The sequence below is a fragment of the Mya arenaria genome, chromosome 1 (assembly GCF_026914265.1).
Source record: "Mya arenaria isolate MELC-2E11 chromosome 1, ASM2691426v1".
NCBI lineage: Eukaryota > Metazoa > Mollusca > Bivalvia > Myida > Myidae > Mya > Mya arenaria.
Window position 1 is genome coordinate 16,111,355 of NC_069122.1, and position 19,319 is coordinate 16,130,673.

At 33.8% G+C, this 19,319-nt stretch overlaps 1 protein-coding gene and 2 non-coding genes across 5 annotated transcripts in view; 1 reads left to right on the top strand and 2 right to left on the bottom strand.

Moving 5' to 3' along the window:
- Positions 1–780: 780 nt before the first annotated feature.
- Trnaa-agc (transfer RNA alanine (anticodon AGC)) lies at positions 781–853 on the bottom strand. Its single transcript has one exon. It is a non-coding gene; the product is annotated as a tRNA-Ala (tRNA).
- A 69-nt stretch (positions 854–922) lies between these two features.
- On the bottom strand, positions 923–995 carry Trnaa-agc (transfer RNA alanine (anticodon AGC)). The gene has a single exon. It is a non-coding gene; the product is annotated as a tRNA-Ala (tRNA).
- Positions 996–7,287: 6,292 nt separating this feature from the next.
- The window catches only part of LOC128234443 (integral membrane protein GPR155-like), a 37,480-nt gene continuing 25,448 nt past the window's right edge, over positions 7,288–19,319 (top strand). The window contains exons 1-5 of one of the 3 annotated variants that reach the window (XM_052948691.1): positions 7,288–7,389; positions 14,615–15,360; positions 16,666–16,830; positions 17,790–17,954; positions 19,035–19,149. In XM_052948691.1, coding sequence (XP_052804651.1) covers positions 14,901–15,360; positions 16,666–16,830; positions 17,790–17,954; positions 19,035–19,149 — 905 coding nt within the window. In that variant the 5' untranslated portion in view covers positions 7,288–7,389; positions 14,615–14,900. Of the gene's footprint in view, positions 7,390–8,119; positions 8,391–14,449; positions 14,491–14,614; positions 15,361–16,665; positions 16,831–17,789; positions 17,955–19,034; positions 19,150–19,319 lie in introns of those variants that run through there. The other 2 variants (XM_052948707.1, XM_052948699.1) reach the window with 2 other exon arrangements.

A 19,319-nucleotide genomic window follows, 5' to 3' on the forward strand; every position in this document is an offset into this window, starting at 1 on the left:
ATACACTTGTCAATTACAAAATGAAACAATAACCGTTTCATTTCGAGAAAACATACATTTGGACATTCCGGGTATCGATCCCGGTACCTCTCACATGCTAAGCGAGCGCTCTACCACTTGAGCTAATTCCCCTTGCTATTTGTATACACTTGTCAATTACTATATGAAACAATAACGGTTTTTGTTCGAGCAAAATACATTTGGAGAATCCGGGTATCGATCCCGGTACCTCTCACATCCTAAACGAGCGCTGTACCAGTTTGTTTTTTTAGTTAATCAAGGTCTACCCGCGCCCATTGGCTCTATTATGGCTTAACCCCGCCGTGACGCCATCACGACTTAAATTGTGTTTAAATGCCATAAATGACATGAGATAGAAATGACCACAATTCGCAGTCAAATCCAGACATTGGAAGACTTAAAGAAACAGAGTTAGATACAATAAATCCGGGTGCGATACCCTAGCTCTTTGCGAAGAGACCTCATGGTTCTTTAACGTGCTCGGTGTAATGCACCGATACACGGGATACAACTTTCCTGGGTTGAACCGGTACTTGAGATAATTCCCCTTGCTATTAATATACACTTGTCGATTAAAACATGAAACATTAACGGCTTTATTTCGAGCAAAATTCACTTGAAGATCCGGGTATCGATATTGGTACCTCTCACATGCTAAGCGAGCGCTCATCCACTTGAGCTAATTCCCTCTGCAATTTTGATACACTTGTCAATTATAAAATGAAACAATAACCGTTTTTTTTTCGAGCAAAATACATTTGGAGAATCCGGGTATTGATCCCGGTACCTCTCACATGCTAAGCGAGCGCTCTACCACTTGAGCTAATTCCCCTTGCTATTTTATACACTTGTCAATTACAAAATGAAACAATAACCGTTTCATTTTGAGCAAAAAAACATTTGGAGAATCCGGGTATCGATCCCGGTACCTCTCACATGCTAAGCGAGCGCTCTACCACTTGAGCTAATTCCCCTTCCTATTGTTATGTACTTGTCAATTGAAATATGAAACAATAACCGTTTCATTTCGAGCAAAAAAACATTTGGACATTCCGGGTATCTATCCCGGTAACTCTTACATGCTAAGCGAGCGCTCTACCGCTTGAGCTAATTCCCCCTGCTATTTATATACACTTGTCAGTTACAATATGAAACAAAAACGGGTTTATTTCGACTAAAATACATTTGGAGAATCCGGGTATCGATCCCGGTACCTCTCACATGCTAAACGAGCGCTGTACCACTTGAGCTAATTCCCCTTGCCGTTTATATGTACTTGTCCATTACAATATGAAACAATAACGGCGTTATTTCGAGCAAAATACATTTGGAGAATCCGGGTATCGATCCCGGTACCTCTCACATGCTAAGCGAGCGCTCTAGCACTTGAGCTAATTCCCCTTGCTATTTTATACACTTGTCAATTACAAAATGAAACAATAACCGTTTCATTTCGAGAAAACAAACATTTGGACATTCCGGGTATCGATCCCGGTACCTCTCACATGCTAAGCGAGCGCTCTACCACTTGAGCTAATTCCCCTTGCGATTAATATACACTTGTCAATTACTATATGAAACAATAACGGTTTTTGTTCGAGCAAAATACTTTTGGAGAATCCGGGTATCGATCCCGGTACCTCTCACACTCTAAACGAGCGCTGTACCACTTAAGTTTGTTTTTTTAGTTAATCAAGGTCTACCCGCGCCCATTGGCTCTATTATGGCTTAACCCCGCCGTGACGCCATCACGACTTAAATTGTGTTTAAATGGCATAAATGACATGAGATAGAAATGACCGCAATTCGCAGTCAAATCCAGACATTGGAAGACTTAAAGAAACAGAGTTAGATACAAGAAATCCGGGTGCGATACCCTAGCTCTTTGCGAAGAGACCTCATGGTTCTTTAACGTGCTCGGTGTAAAGCACCGATACACGGGATACAACTTTCCTGGGTTGAACCGGTACTTGAGATAATTCCCCTTGCTATTAATATACACTTGTCGATTAAAACATGAAACATTAACGGCTTTATTTCGAGCAAAATACACTTGAAGATCCGGGTATCGATATTGGTACCTCTCACATGCTAAGCGAGCGCTCATCCACTTGAGCTAATTCCCCCTGCAATTTTGATACTTTTGTCAATTACAGAATGAAACAATAACCGTTTTTTTCGAGCAAAATACATTTGGAGAATCCGGGTATCGATCCCGGTACCTCTCACATGCTAAGCGAGCGCTCAACCACTAGAGCTAATTCCCCTTGAATGTTTTAAGTATTTATTTAGCGTGCAGCCTCAAAATTTATTATAAGTTTTTACATTAAAGCTGCACTCTCGCAGATTGAACTTTTTGACAACTTTTTCATTTTTTGTCTTAGAAGGAACCAATTTTTGCGAAAATCCATGGAAACCAGTTATATACGACTCCTGACAAAAAAATAGATAACAGATTTTTATATTCAGGTTCAAAGATTGACATTTTTTGATTTTTTTCTTAAACTGTTAGTAACGGTTTAAGCCATAAAACATAAATTTTCAAACGGAAATATGAAATGCTACGATCTGAGTTTTTGTCAGCAATCTTGTATCATTGGTTTGCAGATAATTACTCAACATTTTGCCCTTTCCAAGACAAAAAATAAAAAATAAAAAGTTGTAAAAATGGTAAATCTGTGAGAGTGCAGCTTTAATATTAAAAGACATGTCTATTCTTGTGCGTAATATGTTTAAAGCCTCTCTGTAACATGGGATTAAAGAATTAGAGAAAAAATAAAAGTGAGTGTATAACTATGATAAAGACCTATATAATGTCTGATAAATTTCTGAGGTCTACACGTTGCTTTAGTAAAAAGATTTTTTTTGGAAATACCAACGGAATTCCAAACTGGATCGCTGACTCTCTATATGCTAATGAGGTTGATAAGTGGGCGGAGCATAGCGCTTTGCAAACAGTATCTGGGCAGTTGCCAGAATAGACTGGAGAAAATAACTAGTGAAATACTGAACATTTTCAAATGAAATTTCACATAAAGAAATTAACCTCCTGTTTCTAAAATAAAGAAGATGCAAGTATTTTTGAATGAACAATTATCAATGTCGTTTGGTGAAGAATAGCTGATTGGTACTCGCTCATGTGTTTGTAAAATGCACTTTTTGTGTATGACGAAATAAAGAGTGGCAAGTCATTAGGAGTGTTAAAACTAAGATATAAAACCTCGAACCCATCAGCAAATATGTTTTGTTCAAATATCGTTTTTGACGATAACAACGTTCAAATAAGCGTAAAACGCTTTGTTGTTTCGTAATTGGTTGATTGTCATTATTACGTGATGTTATCAATGTAGGCTTAACATGTCAAAATATCTCATGCAAAAATGAAAGTCCTGGTGGTCTTGTTGTAAAGAAAATGAATATGTAGATGTATTTTTCTTGACGTTACTGGCGTGGGTTTGCACCCCACTAAAACTAACATACTTGTTTATACAAGACTCTAAGAGCGAATATCCCAGACTTAATTGGGGCGATAAACATGAAAAACTACCTGATAGCCAATTCGGTTTTAGAAAGGGGTACTCCACTGTGGACGCAATCTTCAGTTTAAATTGCTTGATTGACATATGCTAAACAAGGCAAACGCTTGTATGTAGCCATGGTCGACATGAAACGAGTTTTTGACTCTATTAACCACTCTGCGTTATGGTATAAGCTATATAGACTCGGTGTTTCTGGGAAAATGCTACCTATAGTACGGTCTATGTATGACACAGTGCGGTGCAAAGTCCAACATTGTGAAAAGATGTCCGATTTTATTGAAATAGCAGTCGGTTTGAAGCAGGTGGATGTGTGTTCTCCGATTTTTTACTCCTTATTCGAGGAAGAAATGGAACTTTATATTGAAACACTTCCTACAAGCGGAATTTTAATCAAGGAATTGACTTTACTTCTGCTTATGTATGCTGATGATATGGGTTTGATAGCTGAATCTCCTGAATATCTACAGGAAAGCCTGAATGCGCTTAAAAACTATTGCGATAAATGGGGATTACAAGTCAATACCGACAAAACAAAGGTCATCGTTTTTAAAAAGAGAGGTCGTTTGAGACAAGGTGAAAAATGTACATATGACAATGTACACTTAGATACAGTAAATTAATTCAATTATCTAGGAATGGTGTTCAGCTCGAGTGGATCGTTCGCTTTAAATAAAAATATGCTAACGGAAAAAGGCCTTTAGGCTATGAACGCGCTAATGTCAAATTTAAAATCTTTTAACTTTACACCCAAAACATGTTGTCAACTTTTTGATGCATTTGTTAGCTCAATATTGAATTATTCATGTGAAGTGTGGGGTTATGTGAAGTCTCAAGAAGTAGAGAGGTTGCATTTAAGATTTTGTAAACGACTGCTAAACGTTTAACTTTCTACAAGTAACTGTAGCGTTTACGGAGAACTGGGACGATACCCATTGCATATATATCGATATGTACGGCTAATTAAATACTGGCTTAAGGTCGTCAATACAGACATTTGTATTATTAAATCTTTGTACGATCTATCATATATCGACTTTGTTAATGGAAAACATAACTGGTGTAGCAATATTAAGACTATTCTCGACAAAATTGGTTTCACTTTTGTATGGAATAATCCAGACAGTGTTATTATTAAGCAGTTTATACCTATGTTTAAGCAGACAGTTATAGACAATTTTATGCAAGAATGGCGAGAGTCTACAAAATAATGGTGTGTTGACAGTGTATAAACATTTAAAACATAAACTTGAATATGAACAATATCTGGACATTGTTACAAACAAATCACTGCGTAGATGTTTAACAGAACAGAACAGAACAGAACAGAAAAATTATTTTTGACTTAAGCATATACAGCTTATCGTCACATTACACAAATATAAACATAAATATTGAATGCACACACACACATAAATCGTAATATATATAGTTTCATGTATAACACGTTTTAAACGTTTTTGTATCATTGACAGATTTTTCAAAAATTACTCAAAAATGGAAAGAACAAAAGAAAAATAGGAAGGATGCGTGCATCTGGTCACAAATTACGTGTGGAAACCAGACGATATTGGACCGCAACGTGTCAATAGAGAAGATAGACAATGTTTATTATATGTTAATGCTTTAAGAGATATTGAAGTTGACTTTCATTTTGTTTTAAAATGTGATTGTTACAAGACATTAGGAAACGTTATATAAGCAAATATAACACTAGAAACCCGAGTATGTGGAAATTGATTGAGTTGTTTTCATCAAATAAAAGATCGGTGTTAAATCGATTGTGTACATATATAAGCAAAGTTAATAAAATAAGAAATTCGCTTACAAATACTATCCTTTAATCACACTTGTATGTTTTAAAAAGTTTTGTTTCTGTATTATTTGTATTTATTTACCAACCTTTTGTGTTATAATTATTTGTATGGATGAGAAACAATATGTTTAAATCCAAATAAATCATCTTTCTGTTCTGTTCTGTTCTGTTCTGTTTATACTATTACTGTATTTTTTCTGCAATTTCGATATCGTATAATAAAATATTCATAAAATAAGTGTTTTACATGCATAACTGGGCAAACTATTTAAACCCAACACGTCTTAATTTAAAAATGCAAATCATTAGTAATTCAGAAAGTCACGTGATATGCAAATTTCGTAATGACGCGCTAAATTTAATTATACTAAAAATAACTTTCGGTTTTGTTGCATTTCATAATTGCGATAAATTCATTTTGGGGGAGTTAGAAATTAAGAGAAGTCATTAGGATATACATACAAACAAATAAGTTTTCATTACTACATAGTAATAGGACTTTAAACAAAAAAAAAGTACATACTATTGACAATTCCCTGTGCATTGAACGGCCCATAACTCTGTAATAGTTATTCTTTATTTCGCTTATTGTGATTTTACTGTTTAAGCCTGGTACATTAATTATTTAATGATGGACATTTATTTTTTTCGTGGCAAATCTTCAAAGTCATACATGGGGGTTAAAACATAAGAAAAATTATGAAGTCTACCAAGCTACCCAATCCACCTAGAATGACTTGGCAAAGTAATAAAAATGGAAGCAAACCCTGAATTATACTCATTTTTATATTGGATTGCATATACATGGCCCCTGTACTACTTATCTTATATTTGAAAACAAATTGAGGGACATGTTTATCGGACACAGTTGGACAGACGCAAACTGTTTTTGATGACTGTGGAGCAGCAGAACGAGATTCATGGAATCCGAATGACACGTGTAACCGCACGTGATAACCGGATATAAATACATGTACATGGATTATATCAGGTTGTGGAAACAACCGCCATGATGGAAGCTAGAGGCTTGGGTCATTCGTCATGTACATGCATGATATTTATTAATACATTTATTTTAAACGAGGACTTCTTAAAAGCCATCGTTTTGTATGATCTGTTTTTAAACTGGTAAACCAATTTATAATAGCTCCAGCTAGGCCTCAATAGCAGGGTGGGTAACCCCGTTGCCATTTTCCAGCACCCTTCTGCATTTTTACTACACTCTGAAGCGCTCTTTTGTTACAAATAAACATTTTTTCAAGTATAATAATAATAAATAGGCATCATTTTGACACTAATGAAAAGCTAGATAACAGCTTAAATTTAGTTATTCATAACAAACTACTATATATTACTATTGAAAGTAGTTACAACAGATACACCATAATAACTGAACATTAGCCCTTACAAGTGCCCCGTTAAGACTAAGTCAATGTGTATCAAAAGTGCCCTTTTTGACCTAGCTTCCTGCACTTTTCAAATCCTGGCTGGAGCACTGTCAACATAGTACGTATACATATATAGCCACACCCTCTTAAAGGATAAATTATCCCCAAAGCTTGTACAAAGATTACAAAATAATAGTATAAAAACTAAAGTTATTGTGATTAAGTACTAGCTTCCTCTCCATTATTTATAAGCCTTGGTGATATGTTTCTCTTTTTGGTATTTGATAGGGGAAGGGTTTGACCATAGGAGTGTTGCATAACCACGCGCTCTGCCGCTGTGGAATTAATTAGTGATTTAAGCGTAATGTTTAGTTACAATTCATATTTGAATGGTATTAGGAACCCTGTATTGTATTACATCTATTCACACCAAACAAATTTAAAGGACAGATGATCCAGGCAGACTACCTATTGTCATAATTTTAAATTAGTTGATTGTAGCCTAATTAGCAAATGTTATGACGCAGTAAAAAAACAATTAGGTAAAGTCACATAACAGACATATTTTCACCAACTATGACCGAATTAAAGCATATGGGACTTTGTTTGGCATGCAGAAAATGAGAAGGTATTGATTTTACTCATACGAATTAAAAAAAAATATGATAATAGCAGGACTTTTGTTCTAAACATGATTTGAACGTTCAAGTTGAAGTATATTCGGATGTGTTTTTTTGGACTATGTTCTGGTTCTCTGTGTATATTTTGCTTGCGGTTACATCTATTGTAAGGATTTTTTTTTCATTTTCAAATCATACCTGAAGGTGTGTCCACTCTACAGTAAATCACACGTTATGTATTATTTTAATAAGATAAACATCTTAATCCTGTTTTTATGATCGTGACTAGTGAGTAGTGTGAGGGTAAGAACTAGTCTAAAATATTAGACGTGTTATACGGGATTCTTCCAATCCCTAACGTCTAAACGGGAATGTGCAAAAAACAGGGGTGTTTTAAAAATATTGAAATTGTTTTAAGTGAAGTATTTTATGGTTGAAATTGATCATAAAGAGTTATATTCATATTTTCCCATGTAAGTGAAATGCTATTTTGCACTAAACAAGCATTTAATGCATTAAAACAAGTTGTTTACCTTTCCAATAAAACGAAAGTTGACTGACACAGAAAACAATTATGCAAAGGGGAACAACTCGATACAATCGTAATAACTCGGCCTCCTCCGACAAAGCTTCGAGATAGACCTCGTTATACAATCGTAACAACTCGGCTATGGCCGAAATGTTCCGAGCGATTTAAAACTGTGCCCTGAAGCCTTGCAGGTGCCCTTCATGTATATATCGTTATGTTTTGACAGAATGAAATGAAGAAAAGCCGTCAAACTCATAATTATAAGTTGGATATTTATTTTTTGTGTACGGAACTAATATAATATAACATTATCTGGTAATATTTCTTGTTTTTATGATATTTTATAGACGCTATATGCTTTAACCCGGAATCCTGATCGGAACAACTACCCACTTTTGATACTAAACAATTTGTACGTGAAGGATTTGCCATATCAAAAATCTAAAAAAAATCCGTCAACATACAATTATTTGGACTAGGGTAAGAACCAGCCTAGCCACAAAAGTGGTTTTTTAACATTTGGATATTCATTTTGTTCCCTTAACGCCACAATTTGATTGTTTCAAACCAATGTAAAATATATTCTTCAACTGTAACTCCACAATATTTAACGCTTCATTGTTAAATAAAAACACAAAAGTTACACATAACTTATTTTATGCCAATACATTCTCTAACTACACTTAAGTGTTACATGAAACACTAAAACACTAATTCAGATCGACTTCTGTCAACAAAGCATAGCCATTTTGAAACTAACCAGCAGGTGCCAGTTATCTTTCTGCTCAGTTATACTTAGCGCTCAGATCTGTCATTCTTTGATTCGCCAAAACAAAAATCATCAAAGAGTCTAAAGCGGCTGTTTATATAGACTTGAACCTGCCGACCGGTTAGCTCAGTTGGTTAGAGCAGGGTTCGAATTTAGACTCGCATACTCGCAAAATGCGAACGACATTTGCAAATTGCGAGTGACTTTTATTCATGCTTGCAAAATTCTGCAAGTGGCTTTTTCAAGACAACAAAATTTTAAAAGGAATTTTTAGAATAAACATGTAATACGCTACGTAGTCGAACGTAAACAGTCTATAAGTGGCATGTTTACACTACCAGTATAAAGAAGACAGTACTGAGTCACGCTCTAGTGAGTTTTCAAAATGGAACAAATACGGAGAAGGCCGAGTTTTATCTTGAATCTTTCCGGGAATTTGCTCCGTGGCATGCATAATACAAAGTGAATACAAATGACGTAATCACCTATCTCAATCATAGGTGATAAATTTAGCGCTTTCGCACACTATATGTAAACCCCATCAACCTTTGAATACATCCTCCCAACTGTCAAAGTGAATAGACTGATATATTTTATAGTCCAAAGCATCCACACAACATTTACTGTTGCTTTTATTTATTTTAAATTTATATTGTTATTGTTTTAATACTTATAGACATAATGAAATTTGTAACGTGCTCGCCGATTGGTATTACCTGATGGCGAGGGTAAATATACCCCCACCCCCCCTCAAAGTGAACAATGTCAAACACTCAAGATTGATACTTTTTAATATTTATAGTTTGTCTTATATACCTACTTTAATTAGACAATACCTACTTTAATTAGACAATATTATAAGGAAATAAAGTAAATAATAGAAAATTGCAAGTTGATTTTTCATTTTGCGAGTTGCCTCAAAAAGCACTCGCAAAATTTTGCGAGTGCTCCTCAAAGTTAAATTTGAACCTTGTTAGAGTCATGGGTTAGACCAAGCACTTTTCCCTCCCAAGTTCACTGTAATGTTGGCTGCGTTAAACGGTAGGTGTGCCTTCGTTGAGTTGACCTAAAAGTTTAATGAAGGGAGGAGTGTACTGTGTATTGTGTGTGGGTGGGATATTAACCAGCCGCCAGGTTAGCTTAGTTGATTAGAGGACTGTTCTAGAATTATGGAGGTCAAGGGTATAAAAATTGGCGAAAAAAACCTCGGACTTTACTTATTTATTCCCCTTGTAAAATTAATGATACAACCAGACTATTTTTAAAACCTAAGTATCACTAGAGAAACTAGGCAATGGAGTCAAAATCTACTTGGACTCACCAATAACCCAATTAAACTTCTTGGTGGGAAAGTTTGCCTGGTGTGCAGCCCTAAATCATGACTGCCAGCACAGTGAGCACTGAGGAGCAGTGTCCTTCAGTAATGACACAGTGGCTTGATGACAAAGGCTCATTAATGTCATAATAAATCAGTTCAACTAGCCAAAATGATATTTTACACATACGTACTTGAACATGTAAATCATCAATATTATACATTGCCTTAAACATAAAATGAAATTTGAGAAAATTCAAAAGTACCCTATACTGAAATATGAAACAAGTGAAGAATGTTTGCCCTACGAAAATGTAAACAAAGACCAATTCTCGTTGAAAATTATAACTTCTTCGTAAGCTACAAACAAAATACCGATTGCATCAATGCAGTGACCCGTTTAATAATGTACACATCAATACCGGTATCCTTATCGAGAGAAACAGTCTTATGACGAAAACGCTTCAAAATGCTAATTATCGCATATAAGACTTCAATGGAGTTTTTCATGGTTTGGTAAATGCTCTTTTTACATTTTTTTTTATAAACACAATAAAGTACATTTTTTGTACATATACCGGTATGTCAAATCATCAGGAGTGTCACAACTAAGATACTGGCAGCTGAACCCTTCAACAAATATTGATATATGCTCAACTGTTGTCTTCAAAGACCAAGATTTCTCAAACCATTGCTCACGCAATTCAGCAAAAGAATGTAGTGTGACTGGTTGATCACATTATAATATTTTGTTACCAACGTCTTTGATGAAGGTTAAATTATCCATGAAATGTTGTATCAGTCCTTTTGGCTGCAATTTCCGTATCAAAGAGTAAAATTATTATAAGATATGTGTTTTCAGATGCATTTTCTGGAAAACTAATTTTCGGGCCCAAAACATGAGGTTTTTCGGGCCTCTATGACTACTTTTATTTGCCCCCTAATAGGGACCATGGGGTCGGGGCCATGCTTATAAGCTCTTACAACATTCATAACAACCATAGGCAGAAATATTTAGGCATTAAAATATAGAGCAATACTCATGCTGCAGAATGATCACAAAACTTGGTATTTAGTTAAAGCTGCACTCTCACAGATTTAACGTTTCGACAACTTTTTTTATTGGAACGAGCTCATTTTTGCGAAAATCCATGGAGACCAGTTATATGTAACGGCTGACAACAAATTAGATTGCAGATTTTTACATTTAAGTTCAAAAAATGATGTTTTATGAATTTTTCTTAAACCGTATGTAACGGTTTAAGCCATAAAACATTGATTTTCGAACAGAAATATGAAACTCTACAATCTGATTTTTTGTCAGCCGTCTTATATCATTGGTTCGCAGATATTTACGCAAAAAATTGCCCTTTCCAAGACATAAAATAAAAAAAGTTGTAAAAATGGTTAATCTGTGAGAATGCAGCTTTAAAGGCACACAATAAAGCTTGATGCCATTTTTTTATTTTAATGCATTTTCATCTTTAATTTAGCTTTAAATGGCATAGGGCTCCCTCATCCACATATTAATTTAGACTTCAAATATTCATTTGACCTTAAAGATAGAATCAAAACAAGCATATTATTTCGACACAGATAAAAAATATTACCCTTTATAAATGGGTTTTTGTATTAATAGCTACGTTAAGCCACAAATTCCACACTTAAAAAAGTGACTAAAATATTTTCATATTTTGGGTTTTGATTAGTAAAGTCAGATATGTTAAACATGATAAGGCATTAAAATTTAACAAAAAAATCAACCTATTTTTTCGCTATTATTCTCAAACTTTGTGCACAGCCAGTGGTTTATAAATGTATCTGTATATTAAGTGCATCAAAATATGAATAAATCAATGGAGACTGCAGAGTTGTTATTATTATTTGTACATGTACATTGTTCACCAGTTATATACTGCGATATCAGTTAATGATTACAAGTACTAATAAATATTATTCAATATTCAAAGATAATCAAGATATATAACATAATTATATGTATCAGGTGAAAGTAGCCTTGGTCATTAAAGTGGCACTCTTATTCAAAATCAATACGTACACTTGTATAACAAACATCAATTTCAACTGATGAAACTTTAACTTCTTTCTTAAAAATGAATTTATGGAAAATATTAATTACTGATGTATTTAATAGCAGAAAGCGCAAAAATATTAAATGATTGGTGAATGCTAAAAGATTAACTGTGGTCTACTATAGTGTCAAAAGTTAGAAATATCATCTTTTATGCACATTTCTTTCAAATTAAACCCGGTTTACTTCATAAGAACTATTGTTTTCGACATTTATACATCCTTTTGAGAATATTCTAACAAAATTATTAATCGTGGTAAATTTTATTTGGGAGTATGAGTGCATCTTTAAGTTTTTATATAATATTAAAGGGACTAGACACCAGATGATCCTAAAATCGGCAAATATGTCGTATTTCCTCATATCAAGCATAGAATAATGTCAATATGGGCTAGTATGAAACAGATTACCCGGTATACATAACTTTGTATGATTTCTCAACTGAATTGTCCCTTTTAAAAAAGTGCATATTGGTTTCCTAGTTTATAGTATGTACATTTAGCATGTGAAAGTCACGTGATAAGTACAGATACATATACGAACGCTATTTTTAAATTTACTGGTATTTATATGGTAGACAAACCAAGTTAATTTTGAATTGGAAAATTACGCAAAAAACTGCGAAAGATGCATGTGTTGGTAGTAAATGTGATACATCGGTAAGTAAACAGCAGTGTATACAATGATATCAATTTTATGTATGTTTTAGACAATTTTCTTTTTTCCTTGCAATGGTGTCAAGTCCCTTTAATAAAGCTCATAGCCAATTTTTTTTTAACCTACATTCTAAAAGCACTGACAAAATACTCTTACCTAGCCTACCCTCCTTAATTATTTTCGGGATCTGGCAAAAAGATCTTGCCCATGAACATCTTGCATAAAAAAATAATTAAGGAGCATATAATTTTTAAACCAGTACATTTGTAAAATTGTTTCATCAACAATATTGCATGTGTTAAATATGGAGCATCTATTATTTAATATGGCAGGTACATGTAACAAAATGGCAGTGACCAACCCAACAAACTGTGCCTTTACAATGTATTCAAGATTATTAATGAATATTATTTATAATATTATGAATTTATAATGTACCAAAGTTTTGATTATTTAACATTGTTTTCAGTGAAAATAATTCTGTATTTCTTTTGGATAAATACATTCAAATAATGTTGATTATGCCTTGTGTCTGAATTATATGGAATTATTCTGGAAAAGACAGTTAGTACATGTTTTTAGTTATTTACTGTTTATTTTGACCATTATTATATCACTGACCAATATTATATATAAATAATTTATTTGTGATTTGACCTTTTTCCTCATTCAAATTTCAGTGGTCACCTCATGATTATTACTTGATAAAATCACGTTGGGAAAAGTGTGATCTATACAGAGCTTGTAACACATGATATATCAACTCTTAAGATTCATTAGGCCTAGTAAATAAAATTATTTGTTTCTTGTTGCATGCTTAAAAAAGAGCATTGGTAGCCTGGTAGGCCAATATTATTTTCTTGGTCAAAATCTTGATTGTTTTTAAACTTCCTTAAATAAATATGCCATAAACATCAATATTGAGAGCCTGGGAATGCATTTAAACATAACTGTTCTAGTTAAGTTGAGAGGTGAGAATTTATAAAAAATAATTGGGATTATAAGTGAATTTTTTGTCCAATTTTTTTGAAAAAAAGTATTTCTTTTGGGATCTTGAATGTGGCTGAATTTTGGCCCCATTTTCAGTAGAAAATAAATGCACTGTTGTGTTATGTAAATGGTTAAAAAAAAGATGAAAATGCTCTTATATAACCTGTCAAACATTCCGAAAAAACATTGATAAAAAAATTCACTCAGAGGTAAAAAAATTGGACGATCAGAAACTTTATTCTTATTCTTTCTGTACCCTTTAATTCCGTAATGTAATATGAAAGTGATGCTAAAAAGAGGCAAAATAGGTTTAGGCCGCAGGTATTTTAGTGAGACAGTCGGGTAACATCAATCAAACTATTTTTTCATTGTGGCCTTATTTGTTTATGTAAATTTAACAACCATTTTCAATTATAGAAGTTGCAAAAACTTGAACATCCAAAAATTTAATTAAAAAAATGTGCCTGTAATTTTCTGTAATATGTAATATGAAAGTGGTGCTAAAAATCCTTTTAGGTAACATTGTCATGTTTTTTAAAACATATCATCAGTGGTTATGCATTTAATGATCAGACTTCACAGTGGATATTTATGGAGCACTTTTGCAATAAATGCACTGGCAAATCGATCCTGCTTTGTGATCATTAAGTTATAGTGAAACTAAATGGCTTATATCATATAGTTGAATATATTTGCATAAAATTATGATTGCAGCTTTTATTTCTGCGCCCAGTTTATGCACCAGTAGATTATATATGTATGTTAAAACAAAAATTTGCTTTTATAATCATTCTAAATCTTTGATAAAAAAAATAGTTTAATAAGTAATATAGTATTAACATTGTAAAATTGTTAACATGTGTATCTTGGTTTTCTTTCAGATGGATTTGGCAGTGACAAATGCTTCATGTTGGAAGTGAATGGATTTATCTGTGCCTTTTGGTTGATAAAAACTGGAATTTCAAAGAAAATAATTTTATGGTGATAGAAATTTTCCCTTTGAAGAATGGAATTTACACCAAAAGTTTTAAGAAAATTACCATAAGACATAATGCCATCAGTTTTCAGGTGGAAGAATTGAATTGAAACCAAAAGTTCAAGAAAATTTCCATATAATACCATCAGTTTTTTTCATGTTGCTAGCATTCTCGTAACTAAGGGAACAATATGGCTGCCAGTGGTATCCTAGCGACCAATTTGACAGAGATTGGTAACCTATCAACCAGCAACATCATGTCAAATTTAACCAGAAATACAACTACCCATGAACCAGCGGCGTTATCCATAGACAACCTATACCCGGCAATTTTCCAGTGTTTCGCCATTATAATGGCAGGTTACATCGCCGGTAGAGCTAATCTCATTACGGAAATCCAGGGTAAAGGCATTGGGACTTTTGTCGGAAAATTCTGTCTACCAGCGTTACTGTTCCGCAGCATGGTAGTGTTGGATTTTAGTCAAGTTAATTGGTACTTTTTACTTGGGATCGCAATCTCTAAAACAGCGGTGTTTATTGCGGTAGCAGGATTGACGTTGTTGATTAAGCGACCGGTGCATCTTGGATATGCGGGTCTGTTTGCAATATTTGCTACACAGAGTAATGACTTTGCTCTTGGATACCCTATTTGTAAGTATTGTTTTATACTATTCTTTAAGAGTTCCTTCTTTGTTTTTGTCTTGACATTACTAATCAGAACGCTAACAAGAAGACAGAGATTACCGGTTCTGTATGAAGTATGGGGATAAATTTAGAATGCTATTTATTTATATATGCAAGCTTGTTATTGCACGATGCCCTTGTACAATCGAGCATTGTCTTTGTTGAGGAAGAGTGGAAAATGACACTATAAGGCCTTTCAGATTTTGAATCCCATGTGGAATCCTGAATGAGCAATTCATATAAGCAAAAGGTTTTTAGGATTTTAAAATTAATCAGGGATACTGATATCTTTATACAAAACGTGTATTGTAACGTATAATGTGTATTGTACACATAAATTTGTTTCAATTAATAAAGAGTAGTGGAGATTGCAGTGTTCCCAATAAGAACCGGCTCCCGCCGAAATTGGATGGTTCAAATGGGAGTTGGGTCAATTCAAATTGGGAAAAATAAATGAATTTTAAATAGAAAAACTAGTTAAGCTGGTCTGAGTTGAACTTTACTATAAGATATGGTTCAACCTAAAAATATTGATTGAGAACCTTGGAAATTAAATTGTACCGTCTTATTAAAATGCAAACATGCATGTATTTTACACACACAATATTAGGCTTTATCGAAAATGCAGAAATTTATTTATTAGTGGAATAGATTATACACCAGTTTAATGGGTCTCTTCCATATATATATATGGTCAAAATGGTTGTTCCAAGAACTTTCAGCAGTTGATCATACTATATTGGTATGCCCTTACAATTCTTTAATTTATACATACAGGGCTTTTTCACCTTCTTTGCTAGGGGCCGAAATTAGGCTGACTTCACAATTGGGAAAAATGGCATATTTTCCCAATTTCCAGATATTTTTTTCACAATTCCCAGATATTTTTCCCTAAAAAGAAGATCTTGCTTCAAACATTTACAATAAAAATTAATCTGTTGGAGCAAATTATTCTTTCAATCTTTTAAGTTGACATAAGAAGAATGCTGTCTAATTTAAACATTATTTGAGGACCAATTAGTCCATAAAATTAAATTGTTATCAATTTCCCATTTTAAGATGTTTACGCACTTTCACAATTTGTAGAATTTCACGTGTTTAAATTTCCCAAAATAAAAAGGCTAGGCCTCTTCACAATTTTTGGTAAAAAAGCCCTGATACATATATATATACATATATAAACATATTTTGATTTGATTTCATCATAATTGGCGCATTTCGCGAGTCATTAATTGTGCAAAACTTAAATGTTCATCTATTTTTCTGTTTCAGTGAAGGCTCTATATGAGGACACGCATCCTGAATATTTACAGTATATTTACTTGGTAGCACCGATTTCTCTCATTTTTCTTAATCCAATTGGCTTCGTCCTTCTCGAGATTCACCGGCGCCGACATGACACCACTCGACGAGCAAGCATGGCTCTCACACACTCGTGTAGGTTTCAAAACTTTTGTTTTATAACATCATCAAGTATTACCAAGTATAAATACAAAAATAAAACATAATCTGTTTTTTGGAAAATTTGGTCATTATAATTATGCCTGTGTGAATTGTCAGAGTACATGTTCACTAACCAGTGCTTCAGCTAGGTATAGATAGCAGGGTGGGGCACCCTGCTGCACTTTTCCGGCACTCTGGTGTCTTTTTATTACACTCTGCTGTGCCCTTTGTTTGAAAGAGTCGATTTTTAAAAATAAGTATAATGCCTTAATTTTGACACTAAAGTAAAGATAACAGCTAATGTATTCATAACAAACTATTAGTATTGAAAGTAGTTACAACACACACAATAAGAATTGAACATTGACCCTTCCAAGTGCCCCATTAAGGCTCATTAAATGCACATCTGCAAATGTGCCTTTTTTGATCTAGTACCCTGCCCTTTTCAAATCCTGGCTTGAGCACTGAGTCTTAAACTTCTTAATTCTGAGTTTCAGACTCAAGCTCAGAAAACCTCAATTCTTAAGTGTTTCAAAACTATATAATGTAACTCATTTTGACAAAAATTATATGTTTGATTGTAGAACAGGTTATCATTTTTATAGACACAGCACTGTTTTCCACATTTGCTATTGTTATATCATTTAGAACTACAACAAAATTAAAATTAACACTACATAATTTTTTTTTTATTCTCCAAAAATGACTATATGATATCATTCTTCTGTAAAGTTTAAAAATTAAAAAAAGGGTACCTACCTTACCTCTTTCGGAAAATAATGTAACCCTAACCATATCACCTTTTTGGGACCCAAGTGAGATCTGGGGCCATGGTTATGAACATTATTCATGGTATTCATATATTTGTGGATATTTATTGTTTAAAAATTAAGTAAAAAAGTAGCCATCTTCGTAACCTTTTCCCAAAATGCTTCTTTTCTTGAAATTTACAGCTCAACTTCTGCCTGCTCCGACCAACACGTGTCATCTGGCGCTCCATGTGGCTAAGAATGTGCTGAGTAACCCAATCGTGTTCATGGTAATTATCGGGATAGCGGGAAACTTTGTCTTCAAACAGAAGATACCAAATGTGTTGGATGATATTCTCCTGGTGCTAGGTGAGAATAGATTTCTAGCTTGTTTGTTTTTTCTATGACAAAAAAGTGTTTTTATAATTATGTCTTTAGATGCTTTGTGAATGTCAAACTTAATAATCTTGTCCACAGCTGAAAAAAACATTCAAGATATTCATCTGAAACTTGGTACACATGTTGCCAGACAAAATATGCATTATTATGTGAAGGATTTTTTAATGCCCATAGCCCTGGCACTAATATTGATAAGTATTGCTCCTTTTTGAAAAAAAATATATAAGACGACATGAGCATCAGCTTGGCAGCATATCAGAGCACTTCATGGTGCTCTTCTTAGCTTGTATGTCAAATTAAATATTAGTATATAATTGTAATTTAGCTTGGGTGTTGTTGGGAGCGGTGTGCTCAAACTTCTGCATTAGCCTTGTTTTAAACCTTACTCATATTTTTTTGCCAGTGGGCCAATAGGTATGTGTTGCAAGTCCCATAACTCTGTCAATAATATTTCCTGAATTCTGTCCCTTGATAAATCTATGAAAATGAAAGACCATGGCATTAAAATACTGGGCTCCTGTTCTCATGTTTCTATTGTTGAGTTTTCTCAGGATGTCAGAAAATCTCGTAATGCCTGAATATCTGATGTTAACGCATCTCCAGATTTTCTGGCAATTATATAATGGTTAAACTAATTTAAAGTTATTTTATGCTACATCGTTGGTAGAAGTGAACCATTTCATAAATCTAAAAAATATTTTAAAGAAATAGGTTAAATGTCACTAAAATTTGTACAGGTCATATCACACCAAAGAAGGAGTTCATTCCCATCAAACTTACTGTGATATATATTGGGTCAGACAATAAAATTGTCACAGTGCAAGGGTGAAATTGCAAAAACCTGCCACATTGTGAGGCAAAACTACACCAGAATGGTGTACACTAGGCAGAATAATGATGCAGCGCATTTTCATCCCGCAATTTGGCGTGTTTTCACTTTTTGTTCGCAACAATGCGATAACACTTATTTCTAAATATCAGAAATCGCCCACAGTACTCTTAAACAAAAAAGAGTGTGCAATTTAACACTAACATGCTCTTAAATTACAGGTAATGCATTCAGTGCTTCAGCCCTGTTTTACCTCGGGTTGAACCTGGTTGGGAAAGTGTCTGGCCAGCTAGGCTTGGGTTTGGTCGTACCATTACTGCTTATTATGGCAAAAACGTAAGATTAGTTTGCAATTAAATGAGCTCACTCATAAGCAACGAAACGTACAATATGTTTGTAGTTTTAGATGGCATTCCATAATAGACAAGCAGGAATCATTTTTGTGGGTAGTGTGTCTGAATTAATAGCTTGTTTGGGTTCATGCTTCCATGATTTTTGTAATATGT